Source organism: Haliotis cracherodii, unplaced genomic scaffold (genome assembly GCF_022045235.1).
Source record: "Haliotis cracherodii isolate W230 unplaced genomic scaffold, xgHalCrac1.p SCAF_11, whole genome shotgun sequence".
In the NCBI taxonomy this organism is placed as follows: Eukaryota; Metazoa; Mollusca; class Gastropoda; order Lepetellida; family Haliotidae; genus Haliotis; species Haliotis cracherodii.
Window position 1 is genome coordinate 13,453,282 of NW_027266266.1, and position 23,057 is coordinate 13,476,338.

Sequence of the window (23,057 nt, forward strand, 5' to 3'; positions counted from 1 at the left end):
GCGGTTTGCCACGAGGTATGGGACCGCTAGCCCAAGGGGATACCTCAATCAGACACAGTATACTGACTCCGAGCCGACCAGTCGTTGGCTTATTCCCTTAATCTCGAAGGCAAGGCAAGGAAGCAGCAATCACCGTCTTTTAATGCAAATTGTGTGAATGACAAGCGGTAGGGCAAGACATACTTACCCTTTTCGCAAACACCTGGTGTCATCACTGATTTTCAGTGGTCCATTCATATAATTTCACAGATATATAGACCTTTACACCAAATGGAATATGTTTCGGTGTATTATTCTCTTGCATTGACATTTTATATTAACCTCTTCAGGAATGACACTCTCCAAGCTCAATTGCAAGCTCCGTCCATAGGGATATCTATCTAATAAAAGCAGCCACACATACACATACACGTGCATGCACGTCACTATATGAGTACAATGATCATGTCACATGTAGCAACAATCCAGATATATCATGGTTCGACTAAAATAAAAGAACAAATATAATCTAAGCTAAAGATATTTCGATGATTCTCATACAGTTTCAAGTTCATATAGTTTGAATCAGCAAATTAACAAGCTTAGAACATAACATCAACTGCTCGGTCACAAAACTGTTTAAAACATATTATGATACATCCACGAGCGTATGTAGGACAGGCAAATGCTATCATCTCAAGATCTCAAGATTTACAGATTTGTAATGTGAGGGATAATGTTGTTGATGCCGTAGGACTGTTGTTCCGTCCTTTTATCTCGGACTCAGATCCCTTGATCAATCATTGTTCATCATAAATCAACATCGGTATCTCACTGTCTCGGAACTGGATAGATGTGTGTACATCACATACATGTACATTCCTCTTGATACTCTTGAAAATCGCTGCTTCAATGGTCGATGACTCATTTCAAAGTCTCACAGCACTTGACAGTTGTACCGCGACCAGTAAAAGGGCAACAAAGTGGTTTACGTACATATGTAGATATTACTGGTTGATTGATCATTGCATATTAAGAATAGACCAGACTAGACTGACAGTCTCCGTTCCCCTCCATGTTCGGTCGCTTTGCGAAGTAACATCCTCATCCTGTTGAAGAAGGCTTTTCTGGCATACTCTTCCTCTCCCCACATCAGGTAGGTTGTCGTCTGCAACATGGCTCTCATAGCTTTGGTCACGTGGCGCGTGTCTATCTCCTCCAGCATCACCACCACCAGGAGGCGCTGTCCATTTTCGAGCACGTGACGCTGGATGAGATTCAATTCAAACTGGCACCATTCACTCTGGGCAAACTCATTGGAGAGAACGATGACGATTTTGCGGCTTCCTTCAATAGCATCAACTATGTTATCAACAATTAATTTGCCAACCTCAAAGTCCCTATCGTGAACACAGAGTTTAAGGTCTTCTTGGCCCTCAAGAACTGGAAGTAGAGTCTTAATGACCCAGTGACGATCTGGTGCAGAGTAAGCTAGAAACGCGTCATATTCGTATTCGCGTGTGTCCACCTCCTGGCGTTGACTGTACCTGACCATGTAGATGAAGTATCGGATGTGCCAGCGGTAACGATACATCACTGCCCCCGTCACGAGGAACACAATGAGCAGAATACTTAAGGTAAGAGTTGTAACCTTTACATCCATACCCAATAAACAAGTGATGTCCGACATTTCCAAATCCAGCAAGCGGTGTCGTATCGGGTCCCCTGGTCTTAAACACATGTATAAAGACGTGAAATTTGGATTTGTTTTAAAACTAAATATGTTGCTCTCTTCGCGCATCCATTCAATGAACCAAAGTATGTTGCATGTACAGGAAAAGGGATTATTAGAGAGATTAATTTTAGTTAAATTCCTTCTGAAGTGTTGGAAAGATGACTCATCTAAAGTTGTTATTTGATTACTTCCCATGAACAACTTTTTCAAATTTGTCATATTTTTCAACGGCGTCAAATCTTTTATATCATTCGAATATAGTGCAAGACTCTCAATGTTGGTTAATCTTTCAGTTATAACACGTGGTATAAAAGGTAGGCTGTTTCCTCCCATGATCAAAGTCCTGAGTTGAGTAAGATGTCCAAGCAATGTATTGAATCCATCTTCTCTGGTGATTTGGACAATATTGTAATCAAGATTTAATAACTCTAACGAAGAACATCCTTCAAATACACGTAAGTTAATGCCAGCGTTCCTAAACCAAATATGATTATTGCGAAAATATATTTGTTTTAATGCCGAATTATTGAACACTGCTCGTTCAATAATGCGCATCGCACATCCAACATAGGACAGGGTGATCTTGAAAATGTTTGGGAGCATCGAAAACTGATTGGATCTTAGTTCCTGGAACAGATTACCATTTAGGTAGAAATGCGTGAGACTAGTAAGACAGTTGTAATGAAACCGGTGTATATATCTCATCTCATTCCACTGAATTTTGAGGATTTCAAGGTTAGGGAACCTCGAACTGTTGCTTTCTTTGAAACAGAAATCGGGAAAGTCATAAAAGTGATTATTATCAAGATTCAGATATCTTAAAGAGGTAAAACTGGCATTGTATAGATGTATGAGTGTTAAATTATTTCTCCCAAAGTCAAGTGAGATCATGTGATTCAGTCTCATGAGTGCTGTCATTGGGAACATATGTGTGTTGTCCCGAAATATAAGATTGAAATTGGCAATACGTTTTAAATTCTTAAAAAAGTCATCAGAAACATTTTGAAGGTTCATTGAACTTATATTCAATTTTTTGAGTGGCGTCAAGGCGATTCCATAGAAAGCTTCCTTTAGAGTCCCCTCATGAATGATGTTTTCTGAGAGGTCAAGTGTTTTCAAATGCATCAAATTACCAAAGGTGTCCTTGGCTACGTATTCAATGGTGTTATTTTTCAGACTGAGAATGACGACCTTGTATGGAGAATACACTGACAGAGAAGTGTTTGAGAGATAGGGAATTGTGCCATTCTCCAAATACAGACTTGTAGACATATTACTGGACAGTTTTGGAGGTAATGGTAAATGGTCCTCTGTCAAGTTCAAGTGTGTGCAGCGCATTTCAACAATATGTTCATAACTATGTCGAAACTTAATCCATGTCTTATAACAGAAGCATCGAGAGTCACAGTCCAGTTTCTTCGGATTCCTTGACGGCAAAAACGTTGACGTTGCTAGCATCCACATCAACACTGCAACGACGGCTACAATCTGGAGCTGTTTTAACGCCTTCATTTTGTCTTCCTTGTTGTTCCCTGATTGTTATTCTGAAGAAAAGGTATAAAGTGAGTCAGTTGAGTTTAACCCCGCATTAAACATCAAGTCAGCATAAAGTGGAAGGAAATCCATGAGGCAATGCTTCCATTTGTTCCAGGTTGCATGGAGTTGAACTCGAAACCGGCTGACCGTTATGTTTACAAAGACATGATGACTGGCGTGACGCCGAATATTCTTCCCCAAGTCAAATTGTTAGTTTGTCTATTTCTCGAACCTGATTAAACAAACTAAAGTAAAATCATCATATAGTAGTGAGTGAGTGAGTTGGGTTTAACGCCGCCTTAAACAGTATTCCAGTTATATCACGGCATGTCAGCTTAATGTGGGAGGAAAGCCCGAAGTGATGCAGGTCTCAGACGTTTACCACTTCGGTGAAACCCACGAGCACGGGTGTGGTGCTGACAAACCTAGAAACATAATTGGGGCGAACCGGGATTCGAACCCACAATCATAGGTTTCTGTCGTGCCCAAGGGACACAACTCTGCACAGCGAATCGCGGCGCCTTAGACGACTGGGCCACCCGTGCCCCCCATTGAAATAGTAAGTTTCCCCAATAGACTATAGTGAGATTCCCACAGACATAAACACAAAAATGTGTCAAAACATTTCAGCTTAGATTGGAAGAAATCAAGATTCTTGTTAACTGGTGGCAGCGATGATACCGCGGACGGTAACGTAGGCGTCACGAGTTGGACATTTAATTATATGCAAGGTAGATAACTCAGTCAAATTCAGTAATACAAACGTTATTCATAAACTGTGGATAAACAGGGTTCCTCTTTTTAAATGAATAAAGCACGTAGTACATATACATGTGTGGGAAGTTGAATCTGCTACAGTAAAGTACAGTTATAACGAACTCAAAGGGACTACTAGTTTTAGTTCGTTATAACCGTAGTTCGTTATAAGCATATATATATCATGACTACAGCACATAGTCGGGACCAAAAAAGTAAGTTCGTTATATCCGTCAGTTCGTTATAAGCGTGTTCGTTATAACCGTAGTTTACTTATATCACGGCCAGACAAACCAGTAACTGAACGCACGTGCAACGGTCTACGTCATTAGGGTATGATCCTCTTTAGTTGTGTGTACTTAAATGAACCTTACTACTGCGTTGGTGTAAATAACTTGGAGGAGATGAGGTCAAATGGGGTTTAACGTCGCGTCCAAGATTATTGCACTGATATAGCGACGTGTTTGAACTAGACCGGACAGATTGATAGTGCTAGCACACTGAGATACCATGCCGTAGCTTAACATGAATACCCCACTCAGACACAGTATACTGACTCCGAGCCGACCAGTCCTTGTTTTAGCCCCTTAATGCCAACCGCCAACAAGTACTATCTTTTAACGTATTTTGGTATGACGCGACCGGGGATCGAACCTCGGACCTTCCGCTCTCCGGGCGGACGCTCTACCACTAGACCAAGGAGGCGATATACCTTGGAGGAAGTATTTATTTACTTCCTCAAACAACTGACTCCCCATGAGTTACCCTTAACCCTTGCACCTGAATTAATAAAGAAATACTTCCTGATGGTTTATGCCAAATGTTTATTTCTTTGTCCCGTTGAACAATGTCTGCAAAGTCTGTGTATTATGCTATTATGCAATTATCACTGAACTGCATAACACTACACTCAGTATCATGTGCATAGAAATGCATGGGCGAGTCAAATGTGAATATATTATACTGATTTAATGTTTTCCTGTTGCTGTGCAGACATCGATAGTGAGTTACTGTGTTCAGTTCAAAGCCGCATTTTTCCAAAAATTTTGTAGTTATATCGTGGCGTGTGAGCTTCATGTGGCTCCCTACCCGTGCATGTGGGTTTCACTAGAGTGATATCGTATTAGACGTGCATGATTTCGGGCATTAAGCCCACATCAAACTGACATGCCGTCATATAACTGGAATACTTTTCAGAGCGGCCTACAACCCAAATCACTCACTCAATCACGGAAGTTTTAGGAAAAAGACCTAAAAGTGACCATTTCTTTCTACCCCAAATTTTTTTTATTCAATCATTTTTAAGACTCATTATACATGTTAACTTCCTCGTTAAAGCTTACTATGTCAAAATAAAACCTTTACCCACCACCACAACCATAACTGAATCATTGAGATTGGTGAGCAATGCACTCCAAACGGTGTTTAATTCGATGACTCAGTTTCTGTGTGAACATGGGAAACATTATCTGCACATTTTCTCATGTACGCACCAAATGTTCTGAATCATTTTGACCAAAGTTGTTTTTTCAGAGTTGAGTAACTGGACATTGCTCTCTCAATTGTGTGCATTTCGCACCCAATATAACATTGATTCCGAGTATGTTTGATGGTACAAACCTAATTTGATATATAAAATTTACAATTTAAAATATAAATTTTGTGAGACAACTGGAACACTAATTATTGTTTAGAAATATTATAAAGACTTATTTAAGTTAAGGAAAATATTACTACTAATATTTCGGAAACAAAACCCTGAATTATCATTACTTTGTATAACTGAGATAAATCCTCTTTAATTATTTCCTCCAAAGTCAAGAGGGGACGGTTGGGTAGCCTAGTGTTTAAAGCGTTCGCCCCTATAACACCATTGAATTAAATCATGTGATGTCGACATACTTTCAGAAACACTTTTAGTAGTTAAATGTACTTACAAATATCCCCTGCGATCGACGGTTCATCCAGCGGACCTCCTGCAACTAACTGCTGATAGTGTTCAACACGGAAAATGAAACATCACGTGCCAGTTTATTAGGCTGGGTAATTGTGTGGACTCGATATCAATTGATCAATCATGTTTAATCATAAATCGTCATTTGATTCCTTATTCGTGTTAGAATCCAATTCTCGTGGGTTCGAATCCCGGTCTCGTCCCAAATATCATTCTTGGTTAGAGGCATCATACCCGTGGTTTTCGCTTAATCGCATTGGCCTTTCTTTCCTCAAGCTGATATGTCGCCACAAAACTCCAATATTGTTAAAACCAGCTCACTCACTCACTCACTGACTGACTGACTCACTGACTGACTCACTGACTCACTGACTGACCCACTGAACTTGGCTTGTTCCGCTGGCTATGTTGTTCATAAGGTGTGTATTGTACTTGTACTGACAAACTCACTCACTCACTCACTCACTCACTGACTCACTGACTGACTGACTGACTAACTCACTCACTGACTCACTCACTCACTCACCATGTTCAGGTTCCGAATAAGAGTTAGAGTAACATGCTTAATAAGTGAATCAAACTACAAGTCACATCCTTTAATTTACAAAAAAATCTCCGAAATATAATCATGATAATGATTTTTATAGAACAAAAAATAACAAAATTTGGGAATACAATTCATTTGACCTTATAAAGCAAAATTGAAAATCCCCCTACCCCTTCCCTCACTGATATCACCTGCATGGTCCCCAAACTGTTCAAAATAGATAATAGCACATCCATAAATTCATGTAGGACATACAGACCATCTGCATTTACGGATTTTAATGTCAGGGTTACTGCTGAAGAACTCTTGCGTTGCCATTGTACCTCGGAGTCTCACTATCTCGGCACTGGATAGGTGAGTGTAAGTCACAGTTTTGGTAAATATGCAAATCACAGCTTCAGTCGTCGATGACACATTTCTACCAAGAATGGTTCTCCGAATAAACATTGGTTAATCAATAGCTGCTAAATGAACTATTTCTTAAAGTATATTTTAAGACTCGCAGCACCCGACAGCATTATCATCAAAACGGTTTACGTACATATGTAGACAGGACTGGTTGATTGATCATTATGTTCAGAATATACCAGACTAGACTGACAATCTTCTCTCCCGTCCATGTTTGGTCGCTCTACGAAGTAACATCCTCAGTCTGTTGAAAAAGGCTTTTCTGGCATATTCTTCCTCGCCCCACATCAGGTAGGTTGTCGTCTGCAACATGGCTCTCATAGCTTTGGTCACATGGCGTGTGTCTATCTCCTCCAGCATCACCACCACCAGGAGGCGCTGTCCATTCTCCAGCACGTGACGCTGGATGAGATTCAGTTCAAACTGGCACCATCCACTCTGGGCAAACTCATTGGAGAGGACGATAATAATTTTCCGACTTCCTTGAATTGAATCAACAATATTATCGACAATTAATTTTCCGACTTGAAAATCTCTGTCATGAAGGCAGAGATTAAGGTCTTCTTGGCCCTCAAGAATTGGAAGTAGAGTCTTAATGACCCAGGGGCGATCTGGTGCAGAATAAGCTACAAATGCGTCATATTCGTATTCGTGGGTGTCCACCTCCTGACGTTGACTGTATCTGACCATGTAGATGAAGTATCGGATGTGCCAACGGTAACGATACATCACTGTCCCGACTACCACGAACACTATGAGCAAAATACTTAAGGTAAGAGTTGTAATCTTGACATCCATATCCAATAAACAAGTGATGTCCGACATTTCCAAATCCTGCAAGCGATGTCCTATCTTGTTCCCTGGGCTTAAACACTTGTATGAAGGCGTGAAATTTGTGTCTGTTTTATAACCGAATATTTTGGGCTCTTTGCGCATCCATTCAATGAACCAAAGTATGTCGCATGTACAGGAAAAGGGATTATCATAGAGAATAATTTCAGTTAAATTCCTTCTGAAGTGTTGGAAAGATGACTCATCTAAAGTTGTTATTTGATTACTTCCCATGAACAACTTTTTCAAATTTGTCATATTTTTTAACTGCGTCAAATCTGTAATACCATTCGAATATAGTGCAAGACTCTCAATGTTGGTTAATCTTTCAGTTATAACACGTGGTATAAAGCGTAGGTTGTTACCTCCCATGATCAAAGTCCTGAGTTGAGTAAGATGCCCAAGCAATGTATTGAACTCTTCTTCTTTTGTGCTAACGAAAATATTGTAATCAAGATTTAATAACTCTAACGAAGAACATCCTTCAAATACACGTAAGTTAATACCCCCATTTATAAACCAAATATGATTATTGCGAAAATATATTTGTTTTAATGCCGAATTATTGAACACTGCTCGTTCTATATTGTGCATCGCACATCCAACATAGGACAGGGTGATCTTGAAAATATTGGGAAGCATCGAAAACTGATTGGATCTTAGTTCTTGGAACAGATTACCATTTAGGTAGAAATGCGTGAGACTAGTAAGACAGTTGTAATGCAACCGGTTTATTTGTCTCATCTCATTCCACTGAATTTTGAGGATTTCAAGGTTAGGGAACCTCGAACTGTTGCTTTCTTTGAAACAGAAATCGGGACAATCTCGAAAGTGATTATTGTCAAGATTCAGATATCTTAAAGAGGTAAAACTGGCATTGTTAAGATGTATGAGTGTTAAATTATTTCTCCCAAAGTCAAATGAGGTCATGTGATTCAGTCTCATGAGTGCTGTCATTGGGAACATATGAGTATTGTCCCGAAATATAAGATTGAAATTGGCAATACGTTTCAAATGCTTAAAAAAGTCATCAGAAACATTTTGAAGGTTCATTGAACTTATATTCAATGTTTTGAGTGGCGTCAAGGCGATTCTATAGAAAGCTTCCTTTAGAATCCCCTCATGAATGATGTTTTCTGAGAGGTCAAGTGTTTTCAAATGCATCAAATTACTAAAGGTGTCCTTGGCTACGTATTCAATGGCGTTATTTTTCAGACTGAGAATGACGATCCTGTATGGAGAATACACTGACAGAGAAGTGTTTGAGAGATAGGGAATTGTGCCATTCTCCAAATATAAACTTGTAGACAATTTTCTTGATTGTTTCGGAGGTAATGGTAAATGGTCCTCTGTTAAGTTCAAGTGTGTGCAGCGCATTTCAACAATATGTTCATATCCTTGTCTAAACTTAATCTCTGATCGACGACAGCGACATCCAAGGTGACATTCCAGTCTCTTCGAATTCCTTAACGGCCGCAACGTTGACGATGCTGACACCCATATCAACGCTGCAACGACGGCCACACTCTGGAGCTGTTTTAAAATCTCCATTTTGTCTTTCTTGTAGTAGTGGCCACAATCTTTGTTATTAATGTTCTGAAAAAAAATGTATAAAGTGAGTGAGTGAGATGGGTTTTACACCGCTTCAAACATCAAATCGACAAAATGTGGAAGGAAAGCCCAAAGCTTAACCGTTGACCAGACAAAGATTCACAAACGAGGCGAAACGAAGTCTACTAATGAGCGTGAGTGAGTGAATGTATGACTAAATTTTGCTATGACTAATGTAGTGGTCAGATTATTAGATTTTCTTTTAGAAGTCGCTCTTTGCTATTCGATTCCACAGATTTGTGACATGCGTGACGTCCATTCTTAGTGTTCATGAGTTAGCCGATTCGATCTTCAGAATTTTCAGTAGTTCGTGGGGGTAATTTCAGTTGAAAAATATTAAATAGAGATCAGCCCTCGGTCAACTAATATATGGAAAGTAAATGCATCCACGCATTTGATAAAATGATGCTAATTACCAAGTACTGAAAATGTTGTTTTCCTTGTTGGATACTTACAGCATAATGTGTTATGTGCTGAATTTATGGAGGAAATTAGGTCAGAAATGTGTTTGCAGCTTTTGGGGGTTGTGCGGAGGAATGAGACAGTATCTCGAGATTGCGTGAAGGCATAGGAAGTATTTAGGGGTTGTGTGGAGGGGTGAAGCAATATTTGGCGATTGTGGGATGGCAAGGGAAGTATTTAGAGGATGTGTGGCTGGATGAAGCAATATTTGGCGAGTGTGTGAAAGCATAGGGTAGTATTTAGAGGTTGTTTGGCTTGATTAAGCAATATGTGGTGAGTGTGTGCAGACATGGGGTGGTATTTAGAGGTTGTGTGGCTGGATGAAGGAATATTTGGCGAGTGTGTGAAAGCATAGGGTAGTATTTAGAGGTTGTTTGGCTTGATTAAGCAATATGTGGTGAGTGTGTGAAGACATGGGGTGGTATTTAGAGGTTGTTTGGCTTGATTAAGCAATATGTGGTGAGTGTGTGCAGACATGGGGTGGTATTTAGAGGTTGTGTGGCTGGATGAAGGAATATTTGGTGAGTGTGTGAAGGCATAGGAAAGTATTTAGAGGTTGTGTGGAGGGATTAAGGAATGTTTGGCGAGTTTGTAAAGGCATAGGGTAGTATTTAGAGGCTGTGTTGAGGGATGAGGCAATATTTGGCGAGTGTGTGACGGCATAGGGAAGTAGTTAGAGGATATGTGGATTGATGAAGGAATATTTGGTGATTATGTGAAGACATGGGGTGGTATTTAGAGGTTGTGTGGATCCGGAGGGATGAAGGAATATTTGGTGAGTGTGTGAAGCCATAGGGAAGTATTTAGAGGATGTGAGGAGGGATAAAGCAATATTTGGCGAGTGTGTGATGGCATAGGAAAGTATTTAGAGGTTGTGTGGAGGGATTAAGGAATGTTTTGCGAGTTAATGAAGGCTTAGAGTAGTATTTGGAGGTTGTGTGGCTGGATGAAGCAATATTTGGCGAGTGTTTGATGGCATAGGGAAGTATTTAGAGGTTGTGTGGAGGGATGAAGCAATATTTGGCGAGTGTTTGATGGCATAGGGAAGTATTTAGAGGTTGTATGGAGGGATGAAGCAATATTTGGCGAGTGTTTGATGGCATAGGGAAGTATTTAGAGGCTGTGAGGAGGGATGAGGCAATATTTGGCGAGTGTTTGATGGCATATGGAAGTATTTAGAGGCTGTGTGGAGGGATGAGGCAATATTTGGCGAGTGTGTGAAGATATAGGGAAGTATTAAGAGGCTGTGTGGAGGGATGAGGCATTTTTTGGTAAGTGTATGAAGGCATAGGGAAGTATCTAGAGGATATTTGGCTCGATGAAGCAATATTTGGCGAGTGTGTGAAAGCATAGGGTAGTATTTGGAGGTTGTGTGGCTGGATGAAGCAATATTTAGCGAGTGTGTGTAGTATTTAGAGGTTGTTTGGCTTGATGAAGCAATATTTGGCGAGTGTGTGAAGGCATAGGGAAGAATTTAGAGGTTGTTTGGCTTGATGAAGCAATATTTGGCGAGTGTGTGAAGGCATAGGGAAGTATTTAGAGGTTGTGTGGCTGGATGAAGCAATACTTGGCGAGTGTGTGAAGGTATAGGAAAGTATTTAGAGGATGTGTGGAGAGATGAAGCAATATACGGTGAGTGTATGAAGGCATGGAGTAGTATCGAGAAGTTGTGTGGAGGGATGAAGCAATATTTGGCGGGTGTGTGAATGCATGGGGTTGTATTTAGAGGATGTGTGGAGGGATGAAGCAATATTTGGCGAGTGAGTGAATGCACGGGGTGGTACTTAGAGGATGCGTGGAAAGATGAAGCAATATTTGGTGAGTGTGTGATGGTATAGGAAAGTATTTAGAGATCGTGTGGAGAGATGAAGCAATATACGGTGAGTGTATGAAGGCATGGAGTAGAATCGAGAAGTTGTGTGGAGGGATGAAGCAATATTTGGCGGGTGTGTGAATGCATGGGGTTGTATTTAGAGGATGTGTGGAGGGATGAAGCAATATTTGGCGAGTGAGTGAATGCACGGGGTGGTACTTAGAGGATGCGTGGAAAGATGAAGCAATATTTGGTGAGTGTGTGATGGTATAGGAAAGTATTTAGAGATCGTGTGGAGAGATGAAGCAATATACGGTGAGTGTATGAAGGCATGGAGTAGAATCGAGAAGTTGTGTGGAGGGATGAAGCAATATTTGGCGGGTGTGTGAATGCATGGGGTTGTATTTAGAGGACCGTGTGGAGAGATGAAGAAATATTTGCTGAATATTTGAAGGTGTGGGGTAGTATTTAGAGGTTGTGTGGAGGGATGAGGTGATATTTTGTGAATGCGTGAAGGGAAAGGGAAGTATGTAAAGGATGTGTTGAGGCATGAGGCAATTTTTGGTGACTGTGTGATGTCATAGGGTAGTATTTAGAGTTTGCGTGGAGGAATGAGGCAATTTTTGGTGACTGTGTGATGTCATAGGGTAGTATTTAGAGGTTGTGTGGAGGGATGAGGCAATTTTTGGTGACTGTGTGATGTCATAGGGTAGTATTTAGAGTTTGCGTGGAGGAATGAGGCAATTTTTGGTGACTGTGTGATGTCATAGGGTAGTATTTAGAGTTTGCGTGGAAGAATGAGGCAATTTTTGGTGACTGTGTGATGTCATAGGGTAGTATTTAGAGTTTACGTGGAGGAATGAGGCAATTTTTGGTGACTGTGTGATGTCATAGGGTAGTATTTAGAGTTTGCGTGGAAGAATGAGGCAATTTTTGGTGACTGTGTGATGTCATAGGGTAGTATTTAGAGTTTGCGTGGAGGAATGAGACAATTTTTGGTGACTGTGTGATGTCATAGGGTAGTATTTAGAGTTTGCGTGGAGGAATGAGGCAATTTTTGGTGACTGTGTGATGTCATAGGGTAGTATTTAGAGTTTGCGTGGAGGAATGAGGCAATTTTTGGTGACTGTGTGATGTCATAGGGTAGTATTTAGAGTTTGCGTGGAGGAATGAGGCAATTTTTGGTGACTGTGTGATGTCATAGGGTAGTATTTAGAGTTTGCGTGGAAGAATGAGGCAATTTTTGGTGACTGTGTGATGTCATAGGGTAGTATTTAGAGTTTGCATGGAGGAATGAGGCAATTTTTGGTGACTGTGTGATGTCATAGGGTAGTATTTAGAGTTTGCGTGGAGGAATGAGGCAATTTTTGGTGACTGTGTGATGTCATAGGGTAGTATTTAGAGTTTGCGTGGAAGAATGAGGCAATTTTTGGTGACTGTGTGATGTCATAGGGTAGTATTTAGAGTTTGCGTGGAGGAATGAGGCAATTTTTGTTAAATGTGTGAAGGCATAGGAAAGTATCTAGAGAATGTGTGGAGGCATGAGACAATATGTTGTGGTGTAGGGAATAAGGCAAGATTTGATGGGTTGTATGTATGGATGATGCAGTATTTGATGGCAGTGTGATGGGATGGTTCAGTAGTTTAAGACTGTGGAGATGAGGCCGTATTTAAAAAATGTGTCCATAATTGGAAGTTTGGAAGAGGGATGATGCACTATTTGGAGGTTGTGTGTAGGGGATGATGCACCATCGTCACATCAGCCTGTCCACCCTCATCAGGCTGATATGTCCTCACATAACGGCAATACGGTTAGAAGCAGCTGACTGACGATGCAAACGAAATCCACACACACACACACACACACACACACACACACACACACACACACACACACACACACACACACACACACACACACACACACACACACACACACACATATAAATCAAACTAACCCAGAAACTGAGGAAACAATGGAAGACATTGTTGATGAGCAATGAAATGTCGGAAAGTTCCAGTACTTACCAGTAATCTCTCAAATTCCTGACTGCTGGCATTTCTGTTTGTTATCACATTGCCGACCTGTCCTGAAATTAAGAAATTAATTAAGTTACAGAAGATGTACACATATTGTACACGTGCACCAAGAGACTACCCTACTAACCTACATCACCCTCACTCTCTCTCTCACAAACACTCACACACACAAACGCACACACACACACACACACACACACACACACACACACACACACACACACACACACACACACACACACACACACACACACACACACAGAGATAAGGGAGAACGGAAGTTGGAAGTGGGGTCCTTATTCGTTTGTCTCGATGCAATCTGATTAAACAAAATATATTAATCTTCGAAAAAGTAATTTAGTCATAAACCTTTTCCCAATTCATTATAGTGGCATTCCCTAAGACATGCACACAGATGGACATGTCACTACATTTAGGGTTAGCGGGAAAATGTTCACGATTGTTGTACACTGGTGGCAGACATGACACTGGGAAGGTAACGAAGGTGTTACGAGCTAGTAAAAAAGCTGGTGGTGTTCCATGTCCTCACCGCGATATCCCATTCGCCGAGCTCTCTTATCTATCGCTGCCACCAGTCACAGCTTGAATACACTTCACTACAGTGTTGGTGCAAATAACTTGGAGGAAATATTTATTTATTTCCTCAAACAACTGAGTCCCCATGAGTAACCTTTTAAACCCCTGTACCTGAATAAAGACAGAAATACTTCCTGTGATTGCATGCCACATGTTGATTTGCTTGTTCTGTATAAAATCTTCAACATGTATCACTGCATTACGCTCCACGTCTAAAGCGCCGCGATTCGCTATGCAGAGTTGCGTCATTTCGACACATCCCAAACCTAGGATCGTGGGTTCAAATCCCGGTTCGCCCCGATTATGCTTCTAGGTTTGTCAGCACCATACCCGTGCTTGCGGGTTTCACCGAGGCGGTAAACGTCTGAGACCTGCATCACTTCGGGCTTTCCCCCCACATAAGCTGACACGCCATGATATAGCTGAAAAGCGGCGTTAAACCCAACTCACTATCACTCAGATGATGTTTTTATCAGAGCCAAGTTATTTGAACATCTGACTGTTTGCATTGTGCGGTGAAACATTGACTCCGATAGAGATTGTTTCTGTTTGATGAGATAAATAAGTCGATATTAGTTATGAAAATAGATTACCATTTAGTAAGACAACTGTAACACAACACTATTAGTTTGAATTGTTTAAATGATTTTTCTTAGGATGTTATTTTAGGTTGGGGAAACGATTACAACTGATATTACCGAAACAAAATAACGTATTCACAGTCGCTATCATGACCATTATTTTCTATAGCTGTGGCATATCCACTTTACATTACTTCCCCCGAAGTATTTTGTTTTTCGTTTCGTTTTGTTTATTGTTTAACGCCGCTATAAGCAATATTCCAGCTATATGACGGCGGTTTGTAAATTGTAGGGTTATTGCTGTTCAGGGTAAAAACCCAGTCTAGGTTAAATTCGTCACCAGTCGCCCCTTTCCGTAACCTGCAAGAAGACTCGTCCCCCGATCGACGATTGTTAGGTGCGAAAATACTACAAACCAATCAGAATGCGCGTAATATTTTAAGGTCTCCGTCAAAGAATCCCTCAGAAATATGTCTTGCATATGTCTTGCATCTAAAATATACCCAAGGCACAGTTAAATGTGTTCAATCATACTGTATAATTCCGCACGTCCAATGTGCTTTCTCAAATTGCATCTGAAATATATATAATACATGGGGAAATAATATGTAAACCATTACGCAACGAGTTGACATGTTTTGGGTATGCCCGTTTGCGCTAAGACGGAACCCGGTTGCAAAAATGGCCATGAGAGGGGCACGAGTTGCTATTCGGCTTGTCCCGGAATAACACGAGTTGGTCACGAATGTCTCGGTTAGTTAGAGTTAGCTCCCCTATGTTTGCGTATTACGTCATGAGATGACGTCATGATTTGTGTTGGGGACTCGAGTGGACGCCATGCTGGCTGTCGCATGTAACTCCGGTCAATAAATCGTAATCAAAGGAACCCTTGTCTTAGTGTCAACGTCACACAACATAAATAATCGAGTCCGGACCAGACAATCTAGTGATTGACAACTTGAGCATCGATCCATGCAATTGGGATACGATGACATGCATCAACCAAGTCAGCGAGCTTGACCATCGGATCCCGTTAGTCGCCTCTAACGATTAGCACCGTCGCCTTTCCCTCAAAGTTAAGACAGGTTTTACTGACCGTTTCTATCCCTGTTTGTACGGATACCCGTTATCTAAATTAAGAAGTTTCTCTTCTCAAAACATGTGTCATCTCTTATATCAGTGGTGTTCAATTCGAAAGGCTTCTCTACACACCCAGTCCCGTATCGGTCAGAGTCACATACACTCATTTGTTCGTAGTGAAAGGCAAGTTGAACTCGTTTGGGTGGACGTTGATGATCACTTGGCAAACAACAAAAAAAACAAACTAAATTGATTAAAACTATGAAATGTCACGAAATAACAACTACCCAGCACTGATGGTTAAGTCATCTGCTCAATCATAATATAACAAAACTTAAGGAAGAGTGAGTATGGTTTTACGGCGCTTTTTGCAATATTCCAGCAATATCACGGCGGGGGACACCAGAAATGGGCTTCACATATTGTACCCATGTTGGGAACCGAACCCGGGTCTTCGACGTGACGAGCGAACGCTTAAACCACTAGGCTAGCCGACCGCCCCTACATAAGGAAGAGAATTTTTCTATGTCAACTTCTTTATTGTGAGGAACACAAGATTTCGGAGTATATACTTACTCCTTCACCTGATGAAGGAGTAAGCATATACTCCGAAACGTTGCGTTCTTCATTATAAGGAAGTTGACATCGATCAATTCTCTTCCTTATGTGTATCACTTCTAAATGCCTTTCAAAGACTTGATCAGAAAACGTAATCATAATATAGGTTAATTGCGTCATGTGATGTCAACATACATGTGTATACTTACAAGTATCCTATATCTGGTCATCTGGCTGACCTCCAGCTACTAAATCCTGAAAGATTCAAACACGGATGATGAAACCAAGTCACGTGTCAGTATAGTTTGCCGTTTTTTTGTGTTGACCTGATTTCCCTTTATCGCATTATGCTTTAGCTGATATGTCCTCACATAACTAAATACTGTTGGAAGCAGCTGACTAAATGACTCACTACCTTACACACCCAACCACATCGTCCGATGTGGAAGGTATCCCATTTACATATATGGTTATAAACGCTGTATTAAATACTGGTATAAGTTGTTGTGTATGCTAACCTCTAGTCCTGATCCATGACCGTGGAATATATTTATTTTATGAAAAAATAATAATCTAGAAATGCATACAAAAGCAAGTCTAGCCAGCTCAAGCTAGCTCTATTCCACACCAGCATAGGGAATTTTTTTTATTTTTAGAGTCAAGAAGGATATTGTGTGATATAAGATTTCAGAGACTAAATGTTAGTCTTGCTAACCTCTCGTTGTCCCCAAAATGTTTTAATCTACTACGACTGGATACAAGCCATTGAAAAATTAATTGGGTTTTAAAGTTGAATTTATTAATGTATAAAATGGGATTTGGTTTTGTCTGGGAAGATGAGTCTATTGGCAGTATAGATTCTTTGGTTTCGTATTCACAGTATACTGTAAACTACGGTTATAACGAACACGCTTATAACGAACTGACGGATATAACTAACTTACGTTTTTGTCCCGACCATTTGCTGTAGTTGTGCTGTATATATGCATATAACGAACCACGGCTACAACGAACTAAAATTAGTGGTCCCTTTGAGTTCGTTATAACCGTAGTTTACTGTATGTATCAACGGGGTTGGCATGCCTCTGTCTCTCTTGGCTCTAAAACGTTCTCGTACTGTGTATTTCAACCCATTTGGGGCGTTGAACCATATATTGGCTGTATCACTATAAATAGGTTCCCTGTGGCTTTGGCAAGGTTGGGGGCACGTGTGGCCCAGTCGTCTAAGGCGCCGCGATTCGCTGTGCAGAGTTGCCTCCCTTGGGCATGCCAGAAACCTATGATTGTGGGTTCGAATCCCGATTCGCCCCGATTATGTTTCAAGGTTTGTCAGCACCATACCCGTGCTCGTGGGTTTCACCGAAATAGTAAACGTCTGAGACCTGCATCACTTGGGGCTTTCCTCCCACATTAAGCTGACACGCCGCGACTGTTAAAAGCGGCGTTAAACCCAACTCACTCACTCAATCACTCACTTTGGCAAGGTTAAGATGTTGCTCACATCGTCTAAAAATAGAAACTGTTATAGATACGTGAAAACATGCCAGTAAACCAAGGACTATGTGATATGTGTAGGTACGGATATGTTGAAAGTGAATGACATTGTAAATATACTGATATGTAGTGCATATGAACACCTGCGTTATAGTCTGAGAACAATTGGAATAATTTACAAAAATGGGAATGTTTATTCACTATGCTAATAATTTGAGAAAAGAAATAAAGAAATGTGAAAAATTGGCTGTAGCTCTCTTGCAACGTGTAATCGGCCGACGATCGATGGCCTATACTTCGTGAATAAATGATGAGATGGGAAAGTGCACGCACGCACGCACGCACGCACGCACGCACGCATTTTTTGATGTTTTCTGAGAGGTCGAGTGTTTCCAAATTTCCAATAATCGAGGATGGTTGTACTCTAGCTTTGACGTTATATATTTATGATTAAGAAAATAGTTTTGCTTTTGTCTCCCCAAAGAATTGAATGTATTATCCACTTTCACTTCCACAGCGTCAGCATTTGTCCAGGGCTAGGAAATTACCCTTACATTTAAACTTGTAGTTTATTGGTTTCACTTAACAAAGATATTGCATGTTGTGGATGTTCACGGAAACAGAGAGTGGCATAATGTCTTTCGCAAGAGTTAATACCAGCTCAGATGCATCAAGGCGGCCTGTAAATTAAATTTAAATAAGGCAAACTAGTGATTCACAGCATGTTCAACAACCTACGTGTACGTTGTCAGGGTACCGAATTAAAAAAATGCAGAGTTGCGAATTCAAAACGTTATCACCATTTAATACCTTTCCCTGATGCAAACAAAGAGCCACAATGAGTTTCAGCAGCAAATGACAAATAGGAAGTATTGAGCTTATCTCTTCTTTTAAACCTAACTAAACGCAATCCTCATCACTTTGAAAAACAGTCACACACACTGAGTGGGTGAGTGAGTGAGTTTGGTTTTACGCCGCTTTTTGCAATATTCCAGCAATATTACGGCGGGAGACACCAGAAATGGGCTTCATACATTGTACCCATGTCGGGAATAGAACCCGGGTCTTTGGCGTGACGAGCGAACGCTTTAACCACTAGGCTACCCGACCGACCCCCAACACACTGACGAAGAGATATAATTCCAGCAAATCATAGGTGGATGGGTAATGGTTAAAGCCCACTCTTGTCTAATAAAGACTTTGGGTCATTTCCCCGCAATAAAACAATCTGACGAGTATTATTAAGGCATTGTCACCGTAGGTCAAATTTTACCTTATCACGGTCTAGTGGCCGCTCTGCTCCCAGGCTTTATTTCCGGAACCGCTCGGCAAAGTCCGGCGGGCGTCGTTGTCATGCCATTTTGTGTTAAGGAATTAGTGGCCCGACTATTCCATTCTCTTGTGATTTAATGGCTCACCCAAACCATGTATTGACTTGATGCATGTTATATCGTATATGGTCGCTACCTTATTCCTGTATTGTTACTTTGATTTCCAAACGTAAGTGGAATTTATATGCACACTTAGATATTTCTCATAATTGAACATAACATAGTAAATCTTTAATGACACCTGTGGAAAGCTTGCGTTCAGCGCTTTATTTTAATAATAACATTGTCAAAATGGAAGTCGTAGTTAGTTTGCTATTCTTGTTTTCCCCATGTTTAGAAACACACGATAGCTTAGCGCCCGAGTCTTGTATTTCCCGGCGGCCCAGGAGAGAATGACCTCTCCGACGTCCGCGCGCTGTATGTAACCGATTTTTCCTAGATCTGGAGTCTTTAGATCGGCACATCCGGAAGCGCTCGTTAAATCTCAAACATCTTCATCGTCGTTCGGTCAGTGTGCTACGAGGTGACCCGTTCGAAACTTTGGTTTCCTTAGTAAGTGGTTTCGGTACACGGTTCGATCTAGGTTCTGTCTTAGTCTCATTGTACTGAACTAAACTTAGTAACTAGGGTTTGCAATACTCAGTTTTTCTAGTAATCCGTGGATGACCAACCTTCCCGTGATTGTCTAGCTACTAAGTAACTAGTGTATCCAATACTCCGATTTTCCGATGAAGAACGAAGCGTGGTTTTATTTCACGGTGAAACATTGTTTTATCTTGACGTCATTTCTGGAGAATTGAATATGTACTGAGTGAGAATAAACCACTTAGGTCTGCGCCCCTCATGGTTTATTCTCACTACAGTGTTTTATTTTACGATAAACATCTCCCACTCGTCCTGTATTTCTTGAATACAGTGTTACTAAAAGCACATAGAGTATTACTAACGGACCATATAGCATTACTAAAAGCGTAAAGAGTATTACTAAATTGCTTGTAAATGAAATTAACCAACAAATTATCAGCCAAAATATATTTCTGTACCTGTTATGTTTTCTTGGTAGATTGTCGAGCCTACTGTTTTCATCAGTAAACCCGTGAACCACACCTGAATGCGTCCCATGTTCAGGAGAACCTTATATTTGACACATAGAATTATCATCCTTTTTTCCTGAGTTATATGAGTTGCGTCCCTTGTGCGCGCCTGGAACCAATGATCGAGAGTTCGAATCCTGGTTGCCAAGCTCTTCAGCACGATACCCAATGCTCGTAGGTTTAATCAAAGTGGCAGAAGTCTGAAACTTAACTTAGTGTCTTCTTCCCATAGTAAGCTAACACGCCGCGATATAACGGGAACACTGTTCAAAGCGGCATTTAACCCAACTCACTCACTCACTCCTCAAACCCAACCACGGTTGATATCAGATGTAATACCATATTGTATAACTTGTGATTTCTGAATGTATTTCCCACTTTCACTTTCAAAATCTCAGTCTATTAAACCGAGTGACTGGCAGGGAAATTGAATACTCATTATTATTCATCGTTTGGTGTTGGAATGCTTCATTTAGTGTATTGAAACAAACTGATAAATTATTTAGGAAATATTTTCCGCGAGAAAATAATCAAATTTCCCCTTGGCGTGGGGTATTTTATACTGCACGGAATTCGGAAAGTGTATTTTCAATGCGATACAGTGACGTCGAGTTAGTGAGGGGGGAGGGAAGGAGGGAGGGGGGGAGGGAGGGAGGGAAGCATGCAAAGCAGATATATATGACATGCGCTCCTATCTGTTTCTGTTAAACATAGCTCATCTGCATCATCTTTAAGACACATCCCCAAACAACACAGAACAATGGTACAGATATGCTTAAATCGTTTTCTTACCATGACAAACACAATGTAGATATCCTTTCTGAAGCCTGGTTTTCCCATTCGACAAAAAACTATACTCTCACACTTTGCCAAAATATTAACTTGTACAGTAGATATGAGTGCAATCCGCTTTGCTTCGAGAACATGTTCAGACCTTGTCAAGAACACATTCTTTTGTGAGTGCTGAAAATACTTACACGACAGGGAAATTACAGCAATGGTATCACGAGGCCTCCTTTTGATTTGTTGTTGCTACTAAGATCTGTGTTGTGCATGTCAAGCAAGGAACCACAAACCAAACGTACATTGGTCAATGTAGACTGACATCTAGTCCCTGAAATGAACATAATTTACAGATTAAAATAGTTGTTAAATTTAATAAAATATAATAAAAAGGAGCCCAGAGACACTCTTCATTTTCATATCTGAACCTGCAGTAATCTAGACTTGCTCATTATTATAGACTTGCAACGTCTGTATTGGATGTATTTGCTTCAGGGACTGTATGACAGACTGAGTGAGTGAGTGAGTGAGTGAGTGAGAGTGAGAGAGAGAGAGAGAGAGAGAGAGTGATTGAGGGAGGGTGAGTGAGTGAGTGAGTGAGTCATACAACGCAGATATGTATTACATGCAGTCCTCTCATTTATATACATGTATATATATATATATATATATATTGCACACACTGTCAGGGATTGTACATGTTCCACACACTCTCATGGATAATATACTAAGTCCGCAAAAGAAACGTCAACCCCAGTAACATTGCATGAAAAGTTGTCATTTACGTATCTGGGTAATTTTTGTCAAAGTTTCTTAAGTTTAACATAACCTTTTCCGGAAAAATGAAATTTGATGAAAAAAGTAAATGACAATAAAACCGATCACGGCAACGGCCATGGTAACCCGATGCACGTGAGTTCCGTGCAAATTAAAATGCACATGCGTTCCCCAACTTCTTGCCCTGTAAAAATCCACCCAGATCGGATAACATTCAGTCGTTATTGAATTGCTACCACATGCCAAGATTGACATGAAATCACCGACACCAAGCCCTTGGACGATTGAAAGCTGGACAAAGCACCCGGCAAGTAGCCAATGCATTTCAAGTCCACGTAAGGACCATATACAGGCTCCAGCAACGGTACCGTCCACCAACACCACAGATGACCGACCACGTAGTGGAAGACCAAGGGTCACCACCCGACGTCAGGATCGTCAGATTGTGCGACAGCATCTTCAAGATCGCTTTGTTACTGCTGCGGAAACTGCTCGGCAGACACACCAACGACACATTAATGCGGACACCGTGCGTCGACACAACCATTCTGACAACACGTCATCGCCGGGACCGTCTTCAGTGGGCAAATTAGCCATTATTGTATCTCAACAGCAGATGAGAGAGAGAGAGAGAGAGAGAGAGAGAGAGAGAGAGAGAGAGAGAGAGAGAGAGTCTGGCGACGCCGTGGGGAACGTTATTTGGATGCTTGTGTTGTTGGGAGAGACTCGTGAGGCGGTCCGAGCATCATGCTTCGTCTTGCACAGAGGGTCGGCCCTGTGGTCTTCTAGAACATGGGTCCAGGGAGAGGTAATGGCGTCACAGCAGCTTGGTACATTGATCAAGTCTTGAGACCACGCGCCATACCTCATTTGGCACGTCGCCGCAACTACGAATTTTAGCATGATAACACCCGTGCCCACACTGCGAGAGCAGCAGGAGACTTCCTCCAGCAGAATGGCATCAGAATGGCCTGCCTTCAGTCCCGATTTAAATCCCATTGAGAACCCGTGGGACGAGATTCAAAGACGGCTCAATGACGTCCGACCAAGGCTGACAACTGCATCTGAACTGTGTCAGGCGTTCCTCCTC

The 23,057-nt window shown here is 41.0% G+C and overlaps 2 protein-coding genes across 3 annotated transcripts; both read right to left on the bottom strand.

The window, feature by feature from the left end:
• Window positions 1-985: 985 nt before the first annotated feature.
• On the bottom strand, window positions 986-6,003 carry LOC139455411 (toll-like receptor 3). The gene is made up of 2 exons (XM_071236965.1): window positions 5,944-6,003; window positions 986-3,258 (listed from the first exon to the last, which is right to left on the bottom strand). Exon 2 carries the CDS (start codon window positions 3,224-3,226, stop codon window positions 1,028-1,030), a length of 2,199 nt encoding a protein of 732 aa, XP_071093066.1. The 5' UTR covers window positions 3,227-3,258; window positions 5,944-6,003; the 3' UTR covers window positions 986-1,027.
• Window positions 6,004-6,581: 578 nt separating this feature from the next.
• On the bottom strand, window positions 6,582-16,756 carry LOC139455412 (toll-like receptor 3). Of its 2 annotated transcripts, none has more exons than XM_071236967.1 (3): window positions 16,698-16,756; window positions 13,661-13,722; window positions 6,582-9,342 (listed from the first exon to the last, which is right to left on the bottom strand). In XM_071236967.1, exon 3 carries the CDS (start codon window positions 9,295-9,297, stop codon window positions 7,099-7,101), a length of 2,199 nt encoding a protein of 732 aa, XP_071093068.1. In that variant the 5' UTR covers window positions 9,298-9,342; window positions 13,661-13,722; window positions 16,698-16,756; the 3' UTR covers window positions 6,582-7,098. The 2 variants fall into 2 exon arrangements, with proteins under 2 accessions (XP_071093068.1, XP_071093067.1); XM_071236966.1 differs by lacking the exon at window positions 16,698-16,756 and adding an exon at window positions 14,223-14,286.
• Between the last annotated feature and the right edge of the window lie 6,301 nt (window positions 16,757-23,057).